Source organism: Nematolebias whitei, chromosome 3 (assembly GCF_014905685.2).
Source record: "Nematolebias whitei isolate Nwh7 chromosome 3, NemWhi1, whole genome shotgun sequence".
Taxonomy (NCBI): domain Eukaryota; kingdom Metazoa; phylum Chordata; class Actinopteri; order Cyprinodontiformes; family Rivulidae; genus Nematolebias; species Nematolebias whitei.
The window spans coordinates 8,307,657-8,324,126 of NC_056500.1; the positions used below are offsets into that span (position 1 = coordinate 8,307,657).

Genomic DNA, 16,470 nt, shown 5'->3' on the forward strand with positions numbered 1-16,470 from the left:
TGTACGACTGATTGTTGTCCTATGGACAGACTCTCCCACCTCAGCTGTAGATCTCTGCAGTTCATCCAGAGTGATCATGGGCCTCTTAGCTGCATCTCTGATCAGTCTTCTCCTTGTTCCAGATGAAAGTTTAGAGGGACGGCCGGGTCTTGGTAGATTTGCAGTGGTCTGATACTCCTTCCATTTCAATATGATTGCTTGCACAGTGCTCCTTGGGATGTTTAAAGCTTGGGAAATCTTTTTGTATCCAAATCCAGCTTTAAACTTCTCCACAACAGTATCTCAGACCTGCCTGGTGTGTTCCTTGGTCTTCATGATGCTCTCTGCACTTTGAACAGAACCCTGAGACTATCACAGAGCAGGTGCATTTATACAGAGACTTGATTACACTCAGGTGGATTCTATTTATCATCGGTCATTTGGGACAACATTGGATCATTCATAGATCCTCACTGAACTTCTGGACTGTTTGCTGCACTGAAAGTAAAGAGGCCCAATAATATTGCACGCCCCACTTTTCAGTTTTTTATTTGTTAAAAAAAATTGACACATCCAATAAATGTCATTCCACTTCACGATTGTGTCCCAGTTGTTGTTGATTCTTCACAAACAATTAAAATTTTTTATCTTTATGTTTGAAGCCTGAAATGTGGCAAAAGTTAAGGTTCTTAACGTTAGTAGTGGCCCTGGGATTAAAAACGGCAGCAACCAGAAAGCTGCACCTTAGATAAAACAACACCCATGTACTTTTATCAGCTTGTGAAGCTAATTTCTTCTTATCCATTTTGCAGTATGTGGTGCAATATTTTCTGTTTCGTTTTGAACTTACCCTAAACTAAAACAAAAATTTTAATTCTATTGTGTTCACCAGATTACGTCTGAATGAACCTGTACATGAAGGCACCATTCTTCCTGTATTTAAAGTTAGGTTAGACTGGTTGTCTGACTCACTTGTTAAGTTTCTCAGCCTGGTTTAAAAAAAAAAAAGTCTTTTTGCTTTTAGATATTAATCTTCTCTAGGGCTGCACAATTTCAGAAAAACTCAGGATATACAATAGTATTTTCAAAATGTCAATGGCAGTATTACCAGTAATTAAACCCACATTACTCACCTTCTCTTTAACCACTGTCATCTGAGCCAGGTGTGGACAACAAGGCTAGAGAAAGTTTGACCACATACAGTATATTATTAGCAGCAGAACACGACTGCATCCATTTGCAATTCAGTAATTTGTAATTTATTTAAGTCCTTTGTGATAATATTTTCTTTACTGACACTGAAATGACAAATATTTTATATAATGTTCAGCTTGAATCCATTACATTTTAAGAACTTCTCAAAGTTTTAGTGCATTTAGAACTGTGTGTCTCTCTAGTTTGTGGTACCTCTGCTCATCCAATACATTTTATAAAATTGACCAGCCTACTTATTTAAAGGTGTAATTAAAGTGCATCCTGAGTCACCTTGCCTAATGAAAAAGTTTGTGGAGGATATTTTATGGCCTCAGTATTAGCTAGAAGTTATTGTAGTGTTGTATGTTCACAATCTTTGTGTTTTGCTCCGGACTCATTAAAAAAATAACATAATTTGGGTGTGTCGTTTTTGACAGTTTTTAGTGTCGGTCTTCTATAAACAGTACTGACTTCATGCCAGCACTTCTTCATTTACACCAATAAATAGTTTCTGTAATTATAGCATACATAACAGTAGCATTTAAACTCTGACTTGTATCTCTTTCAGATAAAGCTTTCAGTGTAACTCATGGGTTTACAGCTATGGGTTTTACAGTTAATTGGCCTAATCTGTGGCTGTGTATAAAGTGAGGGAAATTTTCTGTTTTTGATGGTTGCTCTTAATCCAAAAACTCCTTCCTTTTCCATGTTCCGCCTGCTTGTTGCTTTTGATAAAATGCTTCTTAGTTTTTAATACAACTTATTGTACTCATTGTATTTGTTCAGGGCAGTAATTTCTCCAAGACACTGTGGGATGTGTAGGCTTGAGGCAGGGAGTAATTACTTGTCTGCCTTCAAATTGATGTGGGCATTAGAGTCCGTAGACAAAATGAAAGGTCAGATTTCTTCCACAGAGTATGTTTACAAGTTCTCCTTGTTGCAACTAATTATATCAATGCATTTTTTTTATTTGTTTTCATTGTTGTTCACCTGATTTACATGTTGGTACTGTCACTGGATAAATATGAACGCTCCAGCTGTTAAGGGTGATCCAAAAATGTGTTATGAAAATCTTCTTGCTATTCAGTAGTACTAGTTTATTTAACACAACTGTAATAGCCTGAAAGTTGTGCCATGTTTTATTTTATACTTATTTTCCACTTGTTACTTATAGGAAGTTACCATTACACATTTTGTAAATAAAATACAAAATAAAACATTTGGACAAAAGGTTAGGTTTTCAAATAAACATCACAGCTGGTCTATGAATATATTATTTTTAGGGCTGGGTACCTTTCTAAAAAATAATCAGTATCTGTACCGGAGTCGGTACCTTCACTTCGGTGTTGGTTCCTTGACGGTTCTTTTTTCGGTACCAATTTTGTAATTACTATTAATTATAACAAGAATCAAATTATGTTACACATTACAGTACAAATTGTGAGTTTTATTTTTTAACTTTGGTATTTCTATTCCAAGCAGTTTTCTTACATAAAAATAAACAAATAATTTACAGTTCAAAAGAACAGTTGCAAACAACAAGTGACACGTCAGTGTTTAATGCTCACTGCTACACACTGAGGAGCTTTTCACTTAACAGTTTTTATTCAGAAAAATCAACATGTCTGCTTTCTCTGGACACAAACAAGCCCACTCCTGGCTGATTGTGTCTCCAGCAGTAGGAAATGTTCACTCTGAGGGTGTGGATGATGATTGTTGCACACACCAATACCTGGTTGTCAGTTTGATAGCACTGACATATTGTCCCTCACATCCCACCACCAGGTCACTGGATTCACTGAGGTTAGGGTTGATGGCAGACATCTGTACCTCTGTGTGTCTGCCTGAATCTTCTCTGTGGTTTTCTGGGGTTTAGGGCTCTTATCGTCTCCCTAATTGACATTAGAACACAAAACCTCAACAATGACATGGTTGTTATTATTGCTCAAAAACCATTATCTAGGCTGAAAAATAGCTTAACTGGCCAACAATATCCTTTAAAGTTTACTTGCCTCCACCATGCAGCCTCCACTGTAGAAAAATGCAGCAAACTTTTAACAATAAAGTTTGTGACTGTCCTATGGCCCCCCACCTCACTTTTCTTTTGTCTGCCTCTGTCCTCGAAGGACCCCACTCACCCAGCACACACACTTTTTGCCCCACTCCCCTCAGGAAGGAGGTTAAGGAGCATTACGTGTAGAACCACTAGACTGAGGAACAGCTTCTACCCTGAGGCTGTTAGACTCATGAATCTCTAACTAGAATAATCACTGTGAAAAACCATATCATGTTGCTGCTGATCTGTTTCAATGTTGATGTGTTCATGCGTGCACATCTGCTCACAGACTCATGTTCATGTTTGTGCTGATGTTCAATGTTTTTATGTTATGAGTGCTAAGTGTATATTTAGTTGATGTTTTTCTTAGTTCATATCTTAGATGTTATTACTGTTTTTCTTATACATTTTATTGTTGGATGTAACTGGGACCCTGTGTACATAATTTCGCTCCGCCACATGTACCACATGAGGTGCGAATGACAATAAAGAAACTCTGACTCTGATAATTGCCAACAGTTGTTTTTATCATACATAGTCAAATAAACATCACACAATTGTATTAAAGCGTGTGTGTTTTACTTATGACATCTGAATCCTTCATATAAAAGAACTCACAGTGTAAAAAGGGTAATTCGAGGTAATTAATTAAACATCTGAATTGATTTTCAGACCTTCAGAATTTCTCTCAGAGCTGAGAGTGGTGCCCCATAAAAATAAAATTCATAACGAATTTTAACTATTAAACAACCCTTCCCGCTACATCGGCGAGTTATTTTAATGAAATGGCCCCAATGACCAATACACATCCTCAGTACTGGGTTACATTAGTACATGTACTGACACAGTCTCCACTATCAGAAATGTTAAAAGCTACCCAAACAGAAAACCTTAGCTGAATGCAGAGGTGCGTACCCTGCTGGAAGCCAGGAACACTGCCTTCAGGTCTGGAAACTCAGAGGAGCTGAGTAGGACAAGAAAAGAGCTGGTTGCTGGTATTAAGAGGGCCAAGGCCACATATGCAAAGAGGATCGAGGGTCAATTCATCTCACAAGACCCTCGGAGCATGTGGAGGGGCATTAAGTGCATAACAGATTATAAAGGAAGGAGTGAACAATGCCCCAAAGACCCATCTCTGCCTGATGCCCTCAACAAGTTCTATGCACGCTTTGAAGACCCGAACAGACCACCCAGCACCAGACTCACCTCACCACCGGATGAAGAGCACCTCAGCGTGACCTCAGCGGAAGTAAGGAGTACCTTCAGGAGGATTAATCCGCACAAAGCAACTGGCCCAGACAACATCCCCGGAAAAGTGTTGAAGGAATGTGCTGATCAGCTCTGTGAGGTGCTGGCAGACATCTTTAACACCTCACTTACCCTGGAGACAGTTCCCACTTGCCTGAAGACTGCCACCATCATCCCAGTCCCAAAAAGCTCTACAGTGACTGGTCTGAATGACTATCGGCCTGTGGCCCTCACCCCGATAGTCGCTAAATGCTTTGAAAAACTGGTCATGACTCGCATAAAAACAACCATCAACATCAACGAGGACCCTCATCAGTACGCATACCGTGAGAACCGATCAACAGAGGATGCAATCTCCTCTGTGGTCCACACTGCGCTCAACCACCTGGAGCAGAAAAACTCTTACGTCCGTATGCTCTTTGTGGACTTCACATCCGCCTTCAACACCATGATCCCCCAAACCCTGATGGACAAACTATCCACACTAGGACTAAGCCCCTCCATCTGCAACTGGGTACTAGACTTTTTAACAAACAGACCACAGTTAGTGAGGATCCACAACCTCTCCTCCTCCACCATAACCCTCAGCACTGGCTCTCCTCAGGGATGTGTGTTGAGCCCCCTTCTGTTTACTCTGCTCACATATGATTGTGCAGCTACCCATCCAGGCTGTCACATTGTAAAGTTTGCAGATGATACAGCGGTGGTGGGATGCATCACAAACAATGATGAGTCCAGCTACAGGCAAGAGGTGGAACACCTGGAGAGCTGGTGCAGAGAGAATAACCTTCACATCAATGTGAAGAAGACAAAGGAGATGATTGTGGACTTCAGAAGGAACAAAAACATCTACACCCCCCTGAACATAAGAGGATCTGCGGTGGAAGTGGTCTCCAGCTACAAGTACTTGGGTGTACACATGAATGACAACCTCAGCTGGAGCAACAACACAACCAGCCTGATCAAGAAAGCTCATCAGAGACTCTACTTCCTCAGACGGCTGAGGCGAGCTGGTCTGGGAAGCTCAGTCCTCACCTCCTTCTACAGGTGTGCAGTGGAGAGCATCCTGTGCTCGAGCATCAACGTGTGGCACGGAGGCTGCACAGCTGCAGAAAGAAAAGCTTTGCAGAGAGTGGTGAAGGCTGTACAGAAATCTGTTGGAATCAGCCTCCCCACCATCACAGACATCTATACCTCCAGATGCAGGAAGAGGGGCACCTGCATCATGAAGGACCCCACTCACCCAGCACACACACTTTTTGCCCCACTCCCCTCAGGAAGGAGGTTAAGGAGCATTAAGTGTAGAACCACTAGACTGAGGAACAGCTTCTACCCTGAGGCTGTTAGACTCATGAACCTCTAACTAGAATAATCACTGTGAAAAACCATATTGTGTTGCTGCTGATCTGTTTCAATGTTGATGTGTTCATGCGTGCACATCTGCTCACACAGACTCATGTTCATGTTTGTGCTGATGTTCAATGTTTTTATGTTATGAGTGCTTAGTGTATATTTAGTTGATGTTTTTCTTAGTTCATATCTTAGATGTTATTACTATTTTTCTTAGACATTTTATTGTTGGATGTAACTGGGACCCTGTGTACATAATTTCACTCCACCACATGTACCACATGAGGTGCGAATGACAATAAAGAAACTCTGACTCTGACTCTGATGTTCGATATTGAAATTTAACGTTAACATTGGCCGATACTGATACCATGTCGATAATATCGTGCATCCCTAATTAACTCAGTACAGTGGAGCAGAACTCTTGTAAGCAGCATTGGTTATTTAATTATCTAATAAAGTTCGTTTAGTCCCCTTCATCCCTTTTGGGACACAAGACCACAATTAACTAATATGCACTGTTTTTGCTCATGCTCTGTGTGCATGCATTTGCATTTTGTATTAGCAAAGTATTTCATGAAGCACTAGACGGATTTTAATGACACTTTCAGAAAGTAATCATTGAATGTTTATTTACAGCAATTAACTGTTTGAGTTGGAATACAATTCAAGCTGGTCGCTACAGCTAATTAATCCTTGTCCAACACAAAAAGCACTTTAACTTGATAGCTTTTCAAATATTAAGTTAAAATCGGGTGCAGTAGTAAATGAGAGTCATCACTGACTAATTTAAAAAGCTACACAAATCTTGAAAATAAAAATTGCTGTATTAACTTTGACAAATTTGCAGATTGTTCATTAATGGTGACCAGTCTTGCAATATCACATGAGATCACACATACGTTTTCAAGGTTTAACCAAAATAGCCATAACTCCATCATTTCTGAACATAAGAGGATCTTAGTTTAAACCTGTAGCACGAAAGGCAGTGGGCGATATACATTACTTTAATGAATTGTGGGCCTTGTTAATTTTGATTATTCAAATTTGTCATATAAATGCAACTGCTGTGAGAGTTTCAGATGTGAAATTTAACATTTTCTTAATCGTACATGAGAATTAAGTCAATATTGTTGTGGACAATATTGACGGTAAACAATTTATAATGACATGGTTTTGGAAGCTCTGAGTAATGTTTGTGTGTACTTGGAGGACATGTATGGTTGCTGTGCTTAATGTGTAGATAGATATGAATGATTTGGCAACTTAAATTTAGTTTAGGAAACTTAACTAAAGATTAGATGATCGAGAAATTCTTCATCACCCATTCTCAAATTGTTCTGTTGCAGTCATGTAAAGTGTATCATAAGGGTGTATTAAGTAAAATGTATACCACCATTAATTTAAAGATTTCTATAAAATATTTGTGATGTAATGACTTATTCAAGCAAGTCACTGTCATTTCTTTGTTAGATCTTAGGATTTGTGGCTTACAAAGTCCACTTTCTTGTCCTTTTAATGTCTATAATCTTTGCTTCACATTTATCTAAAATACAACTCTACATATTTTGTTAAATTGTAACAACCTTGTTTTTCACCTATGATCATTAAACATTGATGGCATTGTTCACATTCGTCCTACTTTCAGTGACTGAAATTGTCAACTTTGTTCATCTGATAAATTACTCTCCCTGTACTTGCATCACATCCAGTATGCTACTTTAGAAAGTCCTTATTGTTCTGCTTGTTTGACTCCATTGTAAAGCTAATGTTCTTTTATGTTATGCTGTTTTAGAGGTCTTTTATTTGTCTGCAGTTTAACACTGTTTTAAACAAGTGAGTTGTATCAAAAGTTTTATTTCATTTTTTTGAACTTCCTTTTTGACTGTGGGACTTCTCAGTGATCAAAGGACAGAAGAGTTGTTTGCTATAGGTGATTGTGTCATTATGCTGGTGAGAGCGAGTTTTCACAACATACTGTTTGTAAAAATGTGGTTTCCATTTGAAATATTTTTTAAACTGTTTAGTGGAGTAATTGTGTTTAAAGGAAGCCTAATTCAGTTAATCAATTTTTTTTAAACCAATACAGTCAGCATTGTTATCAAAAGTCAGATGGTATAATTTAACGCGGTTTTAGCAACAGACAGATCTACTTTTAGAAGGGTTTTGTTTTGTTTTGTAAAGTATAATTTTATTATCTGTTGAGCTATGCACTAATTCAATGTTAGTTCCACATTATCTCTTATTTTAAGTTTAATCTTCTCCTCACCCTGTTGGCTCTCTTTTCTTCTCTTTCAGGGCTTTGACCCACCTCATCAAAGCGACACCAGGACAGTTTATGTAGCAAACCGTTTTCCTCAGCATGGTCATTACATCCCACAGCGCTTTGCAGACAACAGGATCATTTCATCCAAGGTATTAAAATTCATGTTGGCTTGTTTGTGTGTCTTGTTTCCTGGTACTTTAATATGCTGTCATTGAAAAACAAAAATGTAAAAATTAAAAACTAGAGACTGACTGTGTTGGTTTAGTTAGTTATTTGGCACAGTGGTCATTTTGCAAACTTTCAGAAATTGTGACTAATGGTTGAGCATTCGACCTTTATTTATACAGGTTAGTCTCATTGAGATTTGGACTCATTTACAAGAGAGACCTAAGCAGCTTCTCATCTTTGCCGATCTCATACAAAAACACAACCATTGTTTCCCCTACCATTACCCAAAGAGGGTGCCCTGCCTTTCAACAGAACCGAGCAACCTGCCTAACAAATTTCCCACCCCCAACTCTGTTCCACCACTTCCAGACAGGGAGCGGAGATTAGCAGCTCAGTTCAGACTCCTTAAGGCTCCAGTATACTCGCGCGTCCTGTCAGCTGCGCGGAAACCGTGCACACTGTGCACAGAGGGTTGAGACTTCATGCTCAAGCGTCCACTCGGAGTGGCTGCAGCTCCACAGACAAGGGGTGTTTACCTATGGGACAAATTGAGTTTGCTAATTGTTCATTTGCTGACACGCCTACTGAATTGATTGACAGGTCGCAAAATGAAGAAAAAAAGCAAGAGCTGGTAGCCCCAGCCGCAGCAGTGTTCTGTGTTTTATATGTTGTTAATAAAAAGTTCTAAATAGTAAAAAAAAAAAAACATGGAGCGCTGGCCCTGCAGCCCACACATCAGACCACCGGGAAATCTCTAGACCCTCCCACAGCCACGCTGGACCTGATTTTAATTCGCTCGTAACAAATTCCTTCATTTATCACCATTTCAGTCATGGCGTCAACGGAGGAGGAAGAAGAGATCGCTTGCCTCTTGGGGAAAAAAAAAAAAACTAAAGAAAAGGCCATTAAACCAGATCAAGGATGAAGAAGGGAAGTTTAATACATTGGTGTCACTTACAAAAGTCCGTCGCCAGACAGTTTATTGTGCGACACAGAGTATGCGTACGTGGACGTAAAAATCGAGCTTTGCACAGACATGCCCTGCGGACATCTGCTTCAACTCTAATCCGGTACGCGCAGACCTCCGCGGACCCACGTATGAGCAAGTATACTGGAGGCTTTATTGTGCGCAATAGAAGCGTAGCACTCCGTTGTACACCCAACAACACCCCCACCTATGTTGACAACTGCCGGCACTAACGTAGCTCTAAGCTAGTGTGCAATACAAACATAGTGATCCGTTTCTCTTGTACCTCGCGTGCCTTGTTGACAAAAACCCCGAAGAGACAAGCACCCTTCCAAGGCAAATGACCTAGGGGAAACGCTGCACAACTATTTTGCCTGTAGCCTATGTGAAATTTTGTTGTTGTGTTTATTTAACTAATCAAACTAAATTAAAAAGATCCCAAAAAGAGACTTGCACAGTAAAGTTAATATCAGTTTGAGAAAACATGTATACATTTATAAAACCTTAAATTTATTTTCTGTGTAACATATGAAAAAAATATACCGTAGAAACAATAATTATGTTTTATATTTATGTTAAAATAAGTGAGTTTGAGAGACATTGGGTGAAAGATATAAAGCATATTTTGCTGAAGCAAATTTAAGGTTAGAGAAAAATTAGTATTTCAGAGAACCCACATTTTGCCAATTGTTATGTAAATTAGTTTGAACAAATGCAACAAAAATCTTTTGTTAGGTTAGTTCAGTAGTTCTCAAACAGTGGGGTGTGTGCCCCTTGTTTGCCAGCCTTGACACATATTTACTGCTTAAAATGTATTTCTTGCTTTTTGACCTTTTTTTTTTTAATTGTTCTTTCTCTTGCAGTACACAATTTGGAATTTTGTACCCAAGAATTTGTTTGAACAATTTAGGAGGATTGCAAACTTCTATTTTCTCATTATCTTCCTTGTACAGGTAATTTCACACACAAATACACAAAAAGGCCACTCTGCAGGTGCATGCTATGTTTCATCAGCTGGTGATGAGTCATGTGCGACATCAACTTTTTTGCACCAGATAAAAATGTGTATGTGCATCTGTTTTTGCATGAGTGAACGTGTCACTAACTTGTAGGGGCCAGAGGAGAAAGAAGTGACTGTTTAAAAATTACACCCACACATCTGGTAAAATGTGTACTTCCTGCCAGCTAAAATGTTACGCCTTCAGAATGCATCAGTCACCCTGTGCTGAAGCTGGATTTTGGCTTTCAGATTTTTAGCCCTACTCTGATGTATTTGGGACTGTGTATTGAAGCCAAAGCAATTGACTTGACTTTGTCTGAGGAGACCGTCTTTTCTACCACTCAAGTTGTCAGTGCTTTGAAATCGTATTATTCTGAAAGGACTGCAAAGCATTAGTTTTCTTTTTTGAAAATGTGAACCTGACATGTTTTTAGATAGAAACATGGACCTTTTACTTCTAGATGTTCTCAGATGGTCTGCAGGGCAACTACAGCAAAGTCTTCAAATGCTGTATGCTTCAATGAACATGCAAGGCTAATGAACAACAACATTGCATTCGAGTAGAGCATAAACCTTGTATTGCACTAAATGATTTAAGGCCAAGAAGCTTTATTGAACTGTCACCGATATAAAATACATATTGCAGAAAAATAACCAATATTCATTCAACCTTTATTTGTATACATTAAGTATGCATTGAAAAATGTGGTCCATGGGAATACTTTAGAAACACTGACACTATTTTATAAAGAATTAAGCCATTTTATTTCCAGTTTCTGGTCTAATTTTATTAAGCAATTTAGCACACCAATAAGTGTACACTTTGGCACACTGCAAGGGCTAGGAACCGAGTCCCCAAACCTTCAAATGGAAAGCAGTCTCCTCTCATTCATACTCTTTTGCACATCCTTGTTTTTTGATGTCCTTGCAAAATCATTTAGGCCCTTACTGTCCTTTACAGCCATCTGTTGAACACTACAACATTGTGAAACGGTTGACAGTAATGTATGCTGCATTATCTGCTCATTAGAAAAAACTGAGGACCCATCTTGAAGCAGTGGTAACCCAAATAATTTTATTAACAAAATCAGCTTTTAATTTTCACCTCAGTTACCTAAAACATATTATTATCATCGTTGTTATTGTTGTTGTGCTTGTTGTTGTCGTTATCATCATAATCATAATATTCAACTTCTTGGAAAATATTAAATTAACTTACAAAACTAAAGGAATGTATTACAATCTGTCATCAGTTAATATAACATGTGCCTGATGATTTATTTAAAACTATTTTAAGAGTTTTTAATTTTCTATACAGCAACAAAGTTTTGTGTGTAGATTTTAGAGCATTTAATGTTTGATGAATTGCAGATACCTTAATGTCATGGACCACAATGTCAATGCAGTTCAAGCTCATGATTACACTGCTATCATAATAAATAAAATGTTAATATTTGATCCACGAAATAATGCATTGAGGATTAGATGTGCCTGCATTTATAAAATAACTGTTTAATTTTCATTTGTTTTTTGTATGCATGTGTGTCTGCTTTAAGATGAATAGTTTGAGTTTCAAACACCAGGTGTAAGACCATTTCGTCTCCACATTTATTGAAAAATATGTTTTACAGTTTGTGTTGATACAAAAGTTGATGTTGAAATTCTGTTGCAATTTCCTAATGTAAAATAAGGAGCTGTAAAAATTGAGGAAAGGTACTGTATTACCAAAACTTGGAGATACATGTACAGAAGTGTATGAGACTTCTTGTAGTGATTTGACATTTAACATCAGAGGGAACTTGGAGATTTTCTGTTTGACATATACAAACCACTACTTCTCACTGTTCTTTCACAAGTTACACACTCTATTACTGACTTTGTATTTGTTTTATTGCTTTATCAGTTTGTTGACACCTCACCTGTACATTTTATTTCTAGTTAATGATAGACACTCCAACTTCCCCGGTCACCAGTGGGCTCCCTCTCTTCTTTGTGATCACAGTCACTGCTATAAAACAGGTGAGAACTCGAGCCTTTAATAACTTCCTTATATTTACACTGAAAATATGGAACTGACCTGTTAACATTAGTTTAAGCTGTTGTTAAAACCAACTCTTAAAAGCAGTAATTTTTTTTTTTTGACTCACTAAGAAAACAATTCATTCGTTGTTTGAAATCAAATCTCAATAGATCTGTAATTGTTTATTTTATTGCTTGTTATAACTTTGCCAAAATAAACATGTTTGTTCGAGCCAACCTTTTACCCAGTATGATCAACATCATGCTTGGTTCATGTCGCCATATCAGTGTATATTTTAAATTGCTCACTCAGCCATCTCAATAACTTTTTGAGTAGGAGGCTAATATTTCTGAGTAGGAGGCTGAAGTAATTTTCCAACATAAACATTGTGCATAGATGTTCTGTGTTGTGAAAATGTTTGAACGCAGTCTGTTTAAACACTGGGTGGCTGGGGGGTTGGGTGGAGCGTTAGTATTGCTCCCTTAAAATATATTTTAAATGCATCTCTCAGATTAAATCAGAATAAAAATTAGATTAAATTAATATCTTAAATGGAGCTCTTAGATATTGCATCTGCTGTAATGGTCCCTGATGGTTTTTATTTGACTTTTGTCTTTTTCATTGCAAATGCAATAGACAATTTAACTCTGTGCATTAAACATTTCCTTCATATAATTAAATAAGAAAAATGTGCTGGGTAAAACCACAGTTCATATGTTTACTACAAATAACTTTGCAACCAAGTTCTGTTTAGTAAAACTGGGTCTAAAGATGGAGTTGTATTTTCTATTTCTGTGTACTTAATGTGTGGAAAAAGGTGCAAACGCTTATTTCTACAAGAAGTAAATAATTTCTTATTTTTTTCTCTCCTACCTCTGTCTGTGTTGTGTTTTCTCTCTGCTTTTCTTTTCTTCCATCCCTGGGCACCAGAGAGCTTTGTTTACATATTGTTTGAGCATTTTGGGCTCACATGAGCACTGGGTGGGGTGGTGGGGTGGGGGGGAGCAGTGATGGCCGGCTTTGAGATGTAAAATAAATTTAAAGAGTTTTTGAAAATCCGTAACACTTTCTCTGTATGTCCGTAGTCGTGAAAAGTCTGTAAGACTTCACATGTATGACAATAAAATGAGGTGTATAATATTTTCAGCCAGAGCAAAAACGGAAAGGATTTTTAAATGTAAGTGGTATGGGACGCTTGAGTATGTATCAAAAACTCTGCCCACCACCTGTTAAGAAGGCAGCTCTCTTGTGATTTGCCATATTCGAGAAGCTTGAATGACTGAACGTTGATTGAATGTTGTTGCAGGGCTATGAAGACTGGCTGAGACACAAGGCTGACAACGAGGTTAATGGAGCGCCAGTGTTTGTAGTTCGCAGTGGAAGTCTGGTTCAGACAAGATCCAAAAATATTAGGGTAAGATGTCAAAATATATATATTATATATATATAAATAAAGGTTGAATGAAAAATATTGAAAATGCATCATGTCAGTTATTCCATTTCAGATGTCTATTTTACCAGAACAGATTTATGCATTAGAAATTCTCAGTATTGTTGATCTGTAGCATGGCTGTTAAATTCCTTGTGCTAGTGAGCGTTTCTTTTACCATAAATACTATAACTAGAAAGCTTTGTTATTGAAGACGTAAAAATAAAAGATACAACCTTGTCACTTAATTTGGTTACCTCTAGGTGTAAAAAAAAAAAAAAAGTTCTGATTTTATTTGGTCAAATTTGCAGTTATTATATGCATGAGATGATTATAGATTTATTGTGATTTTACTTGATGCCATTAAAACAGCATCATTTCTTGCTAAAACCTGTTCAGAGTCTGTCGGTTTCTTTATTGTCATTCGCACCACATGCGTTACATCTGGTGGAACAAGATTGTGTACTCGGGGTCCCAGTTACATCCCACAATAAAATGTAAAAGAAAAACCGTAATAAAATGCATTCATTTAAATTTTAAACTTTTGTCTAAGATACGAACTAAGAGAAACGCCAACTAAAAATATGCTATGCACTAAAAGCATAAAAACAATATGCCGAACAGCAGCACGAACATGAGTCTGTGTGAGCAGATGAACACAAATTAACACAGCAACATAAAACGGATCAGCAGCAACATGATGTGATTATTCACAGTGATTATTCTAGTTAGAGATTAATGAGTCTAACAGCCTCAGGGTAGAAGCTGTTCCTCAGTTTAGTGGTTCTACACTTAATGCTCCTCCAACCTCCTGCCTGAGGGGAGTGGGGCAAAAAGTGTGTGCGCTGGGTGAGTGGGATCCTTCATGATGCAGGTGGTCCTTCCTGCATCTGGAGGTGTAGATGTCTGTGATGGTGGGAAGACCGACTCCAACAGACTTCTGTGCAGCCTTCACCACTCTCTGTAAAGCTTTTTTTTCTGCAGCTGTGCAGAGGATTAGGGTTAGCCACACGTTGATGCTGGAGCACAGGATGCTCTCCACTGCACACCTGTAGAAGGAGGTGAGGACTGAGCTTCCCAGAGCAGCTCACCTCGGCCGCCTGAGGAAGTGGAGTCTCTGATGAGCTTTCTTGATCAGGCTGGTAGTGTTGTTGTCCCAGCTGAGGTTGTCATTCAGGTGCACACCCAAGTACTTGTAGCTGGAGACCACTTCCTCTGCAGATCCTCCTATTTTCGGGGGGCGTGGTGTGTGTTTGTTCCGTCTGAAATCCATGACCATCTCCTTTGTCTTCTTCACATTGATGTGAAGGTTATTCTCCTTGCACCTGTATTGCTGATAAAGTTAAAATAATTAAAATGAATTGATTTTGTTGGCTTTAAGTTCTCAAATGCTACCATTTGCTGTTTTTTTGTGCTTTGCATTTATTTAAATTGTAAACTTTCGCCTACAACAATAACATGTAATTTCTACCTGTATATAAACATTTTTTTCTGTTATCATTTCTCAATGATTCAATGTGTTTGATGACAGCCACATGAAAAACCTGTATCTTAAAACATAATACACACACATTTTCTGAGTTTTCTAAGACAAAGTGAAGCTAGTGCAATGATATCCAATGATGTATGCTTTAGAAGAAAGACAAATTAAGTTCTCCAGCTTGAATAGCTCACATGATAGTGTTTATAGTCCCAGCTCGGAGAGTTGCCGACAAGAGGGCAATAGTTTTAGACAGTCACAAAAAATGTTGAAACTGTCTGTCCCAGTAGATGCTTAGTCATTAGGTTGCAACTTTTACCTTCTTTCCTATATAAAAAATTATTTTGCTTCAAAGAACAGGCAACAAAACAAAACAAACAAAAAAAAAAAACCCAACTGAACTATAGATCTAGTTTTGTTTGGCTACTCAGAAAACAAATTGTTCTGTATTTATAAAATCTAAAGACAAATAGTATTGGTGACAGAACTAGTCTTTTTTTTTTTCTTTCTTTTTTTGTATTTTTTGCTTTACATTTATCAAGAAAAAACAAAACATTTTCTTCAACAGTATGAATAATGTAAATGAACAATTGATTACTTTGGAGTATTTGGATAAAAACACGTTTTGTTTAATCAGAAGAATGAAAGGGTAATTTTAACAAGTTTACTACACAGTATTAATACATTTAATATGTCCTAAATAAGGCCCGTATTAACTGGTTCTGATTTTGCTCATCCATTCAGGTAGGGGATATTGTTCGTGTAGCTAAAGATGAGACCTTCCCAGCTGATCTGGTGTTGCTTTCATCAGATCGTGTTGATGGTACTTGTCACATCACCACAGCTAGCCTTGATGGAGAGACCAACCTTAAGGTTTGTTTGAACGACTGTAATCAAATTGTGAACATTTTATGTGTATGTATTTGCATCTTGAAGTTCATGAACAATTTAAATTCCGCAGAAGCCCACTTAGGAGACATTGGCACCAGTAAACATTATTTTGGCCTGACTCATTGTAACAATTGAAGCTTTATGAATGGTTTCAGCAGTGACGCTAGTGGCAAAGCACACAGTAAACAGGTTAATGTTAAAAAAAGGTGGGATTTATGTTTAAGCTCCATGCATAAAGGGTTTTTAGTAGTAAGCTTAAAATATGCTGATAAAATGTTTGCATTCTGCACATTAAATTGTCAGTTGCATTTGTCTTAGTATTGCACTGCACATAAATACCACAGTCTTTTTATAATTTAAAAATAATTAATATCATTGTATATGTAACTAAGGACCTGTCAAAACTATAAAATTATCAGATT

At 37.7% G+C, this 16,470-nt stretch overlaps 1 protein-coding gene across 1 annotated transcript in view; it reads left to right on the forward strand.

Moving 5' to 3' along the window:
• The window catches only part of atp11b (ATPase phospholipid transporting 11B (putative)), a 46,674-nt gene that overhangs the window by 1,560 nt on the left and 28,644 nt on the right, over nucleotides 1-16,470 (forward strand). Inside the window, exons 2-6 of the mRNA XM_037697944.1 lie at nucleotides 8,126-8,242; nucleotides 10,092-10,181; nucleotides 12,167-12,247; nucleotides 13,555-13,662; nucleotides 15,902-16,030. Of these exons, the coding sequence (XP_037553872.1) occupies nucleotides 8,126-8,242; nucleotides 10,092-10,181; nucleotides 12,167-12,247; nucleotides 13,555-13,662; nucleotides 15,902-16,030 (525 nt within the window). The remainder of the gene's footprint in view (nucleotides 1-8,125; nucleotides 8,243-10,091; nucleotides 10,182-12,166; nucleotides 12,248-13,554; nucleotides 13,663-15,901; nucleotides 16,031-16,470) is intronic.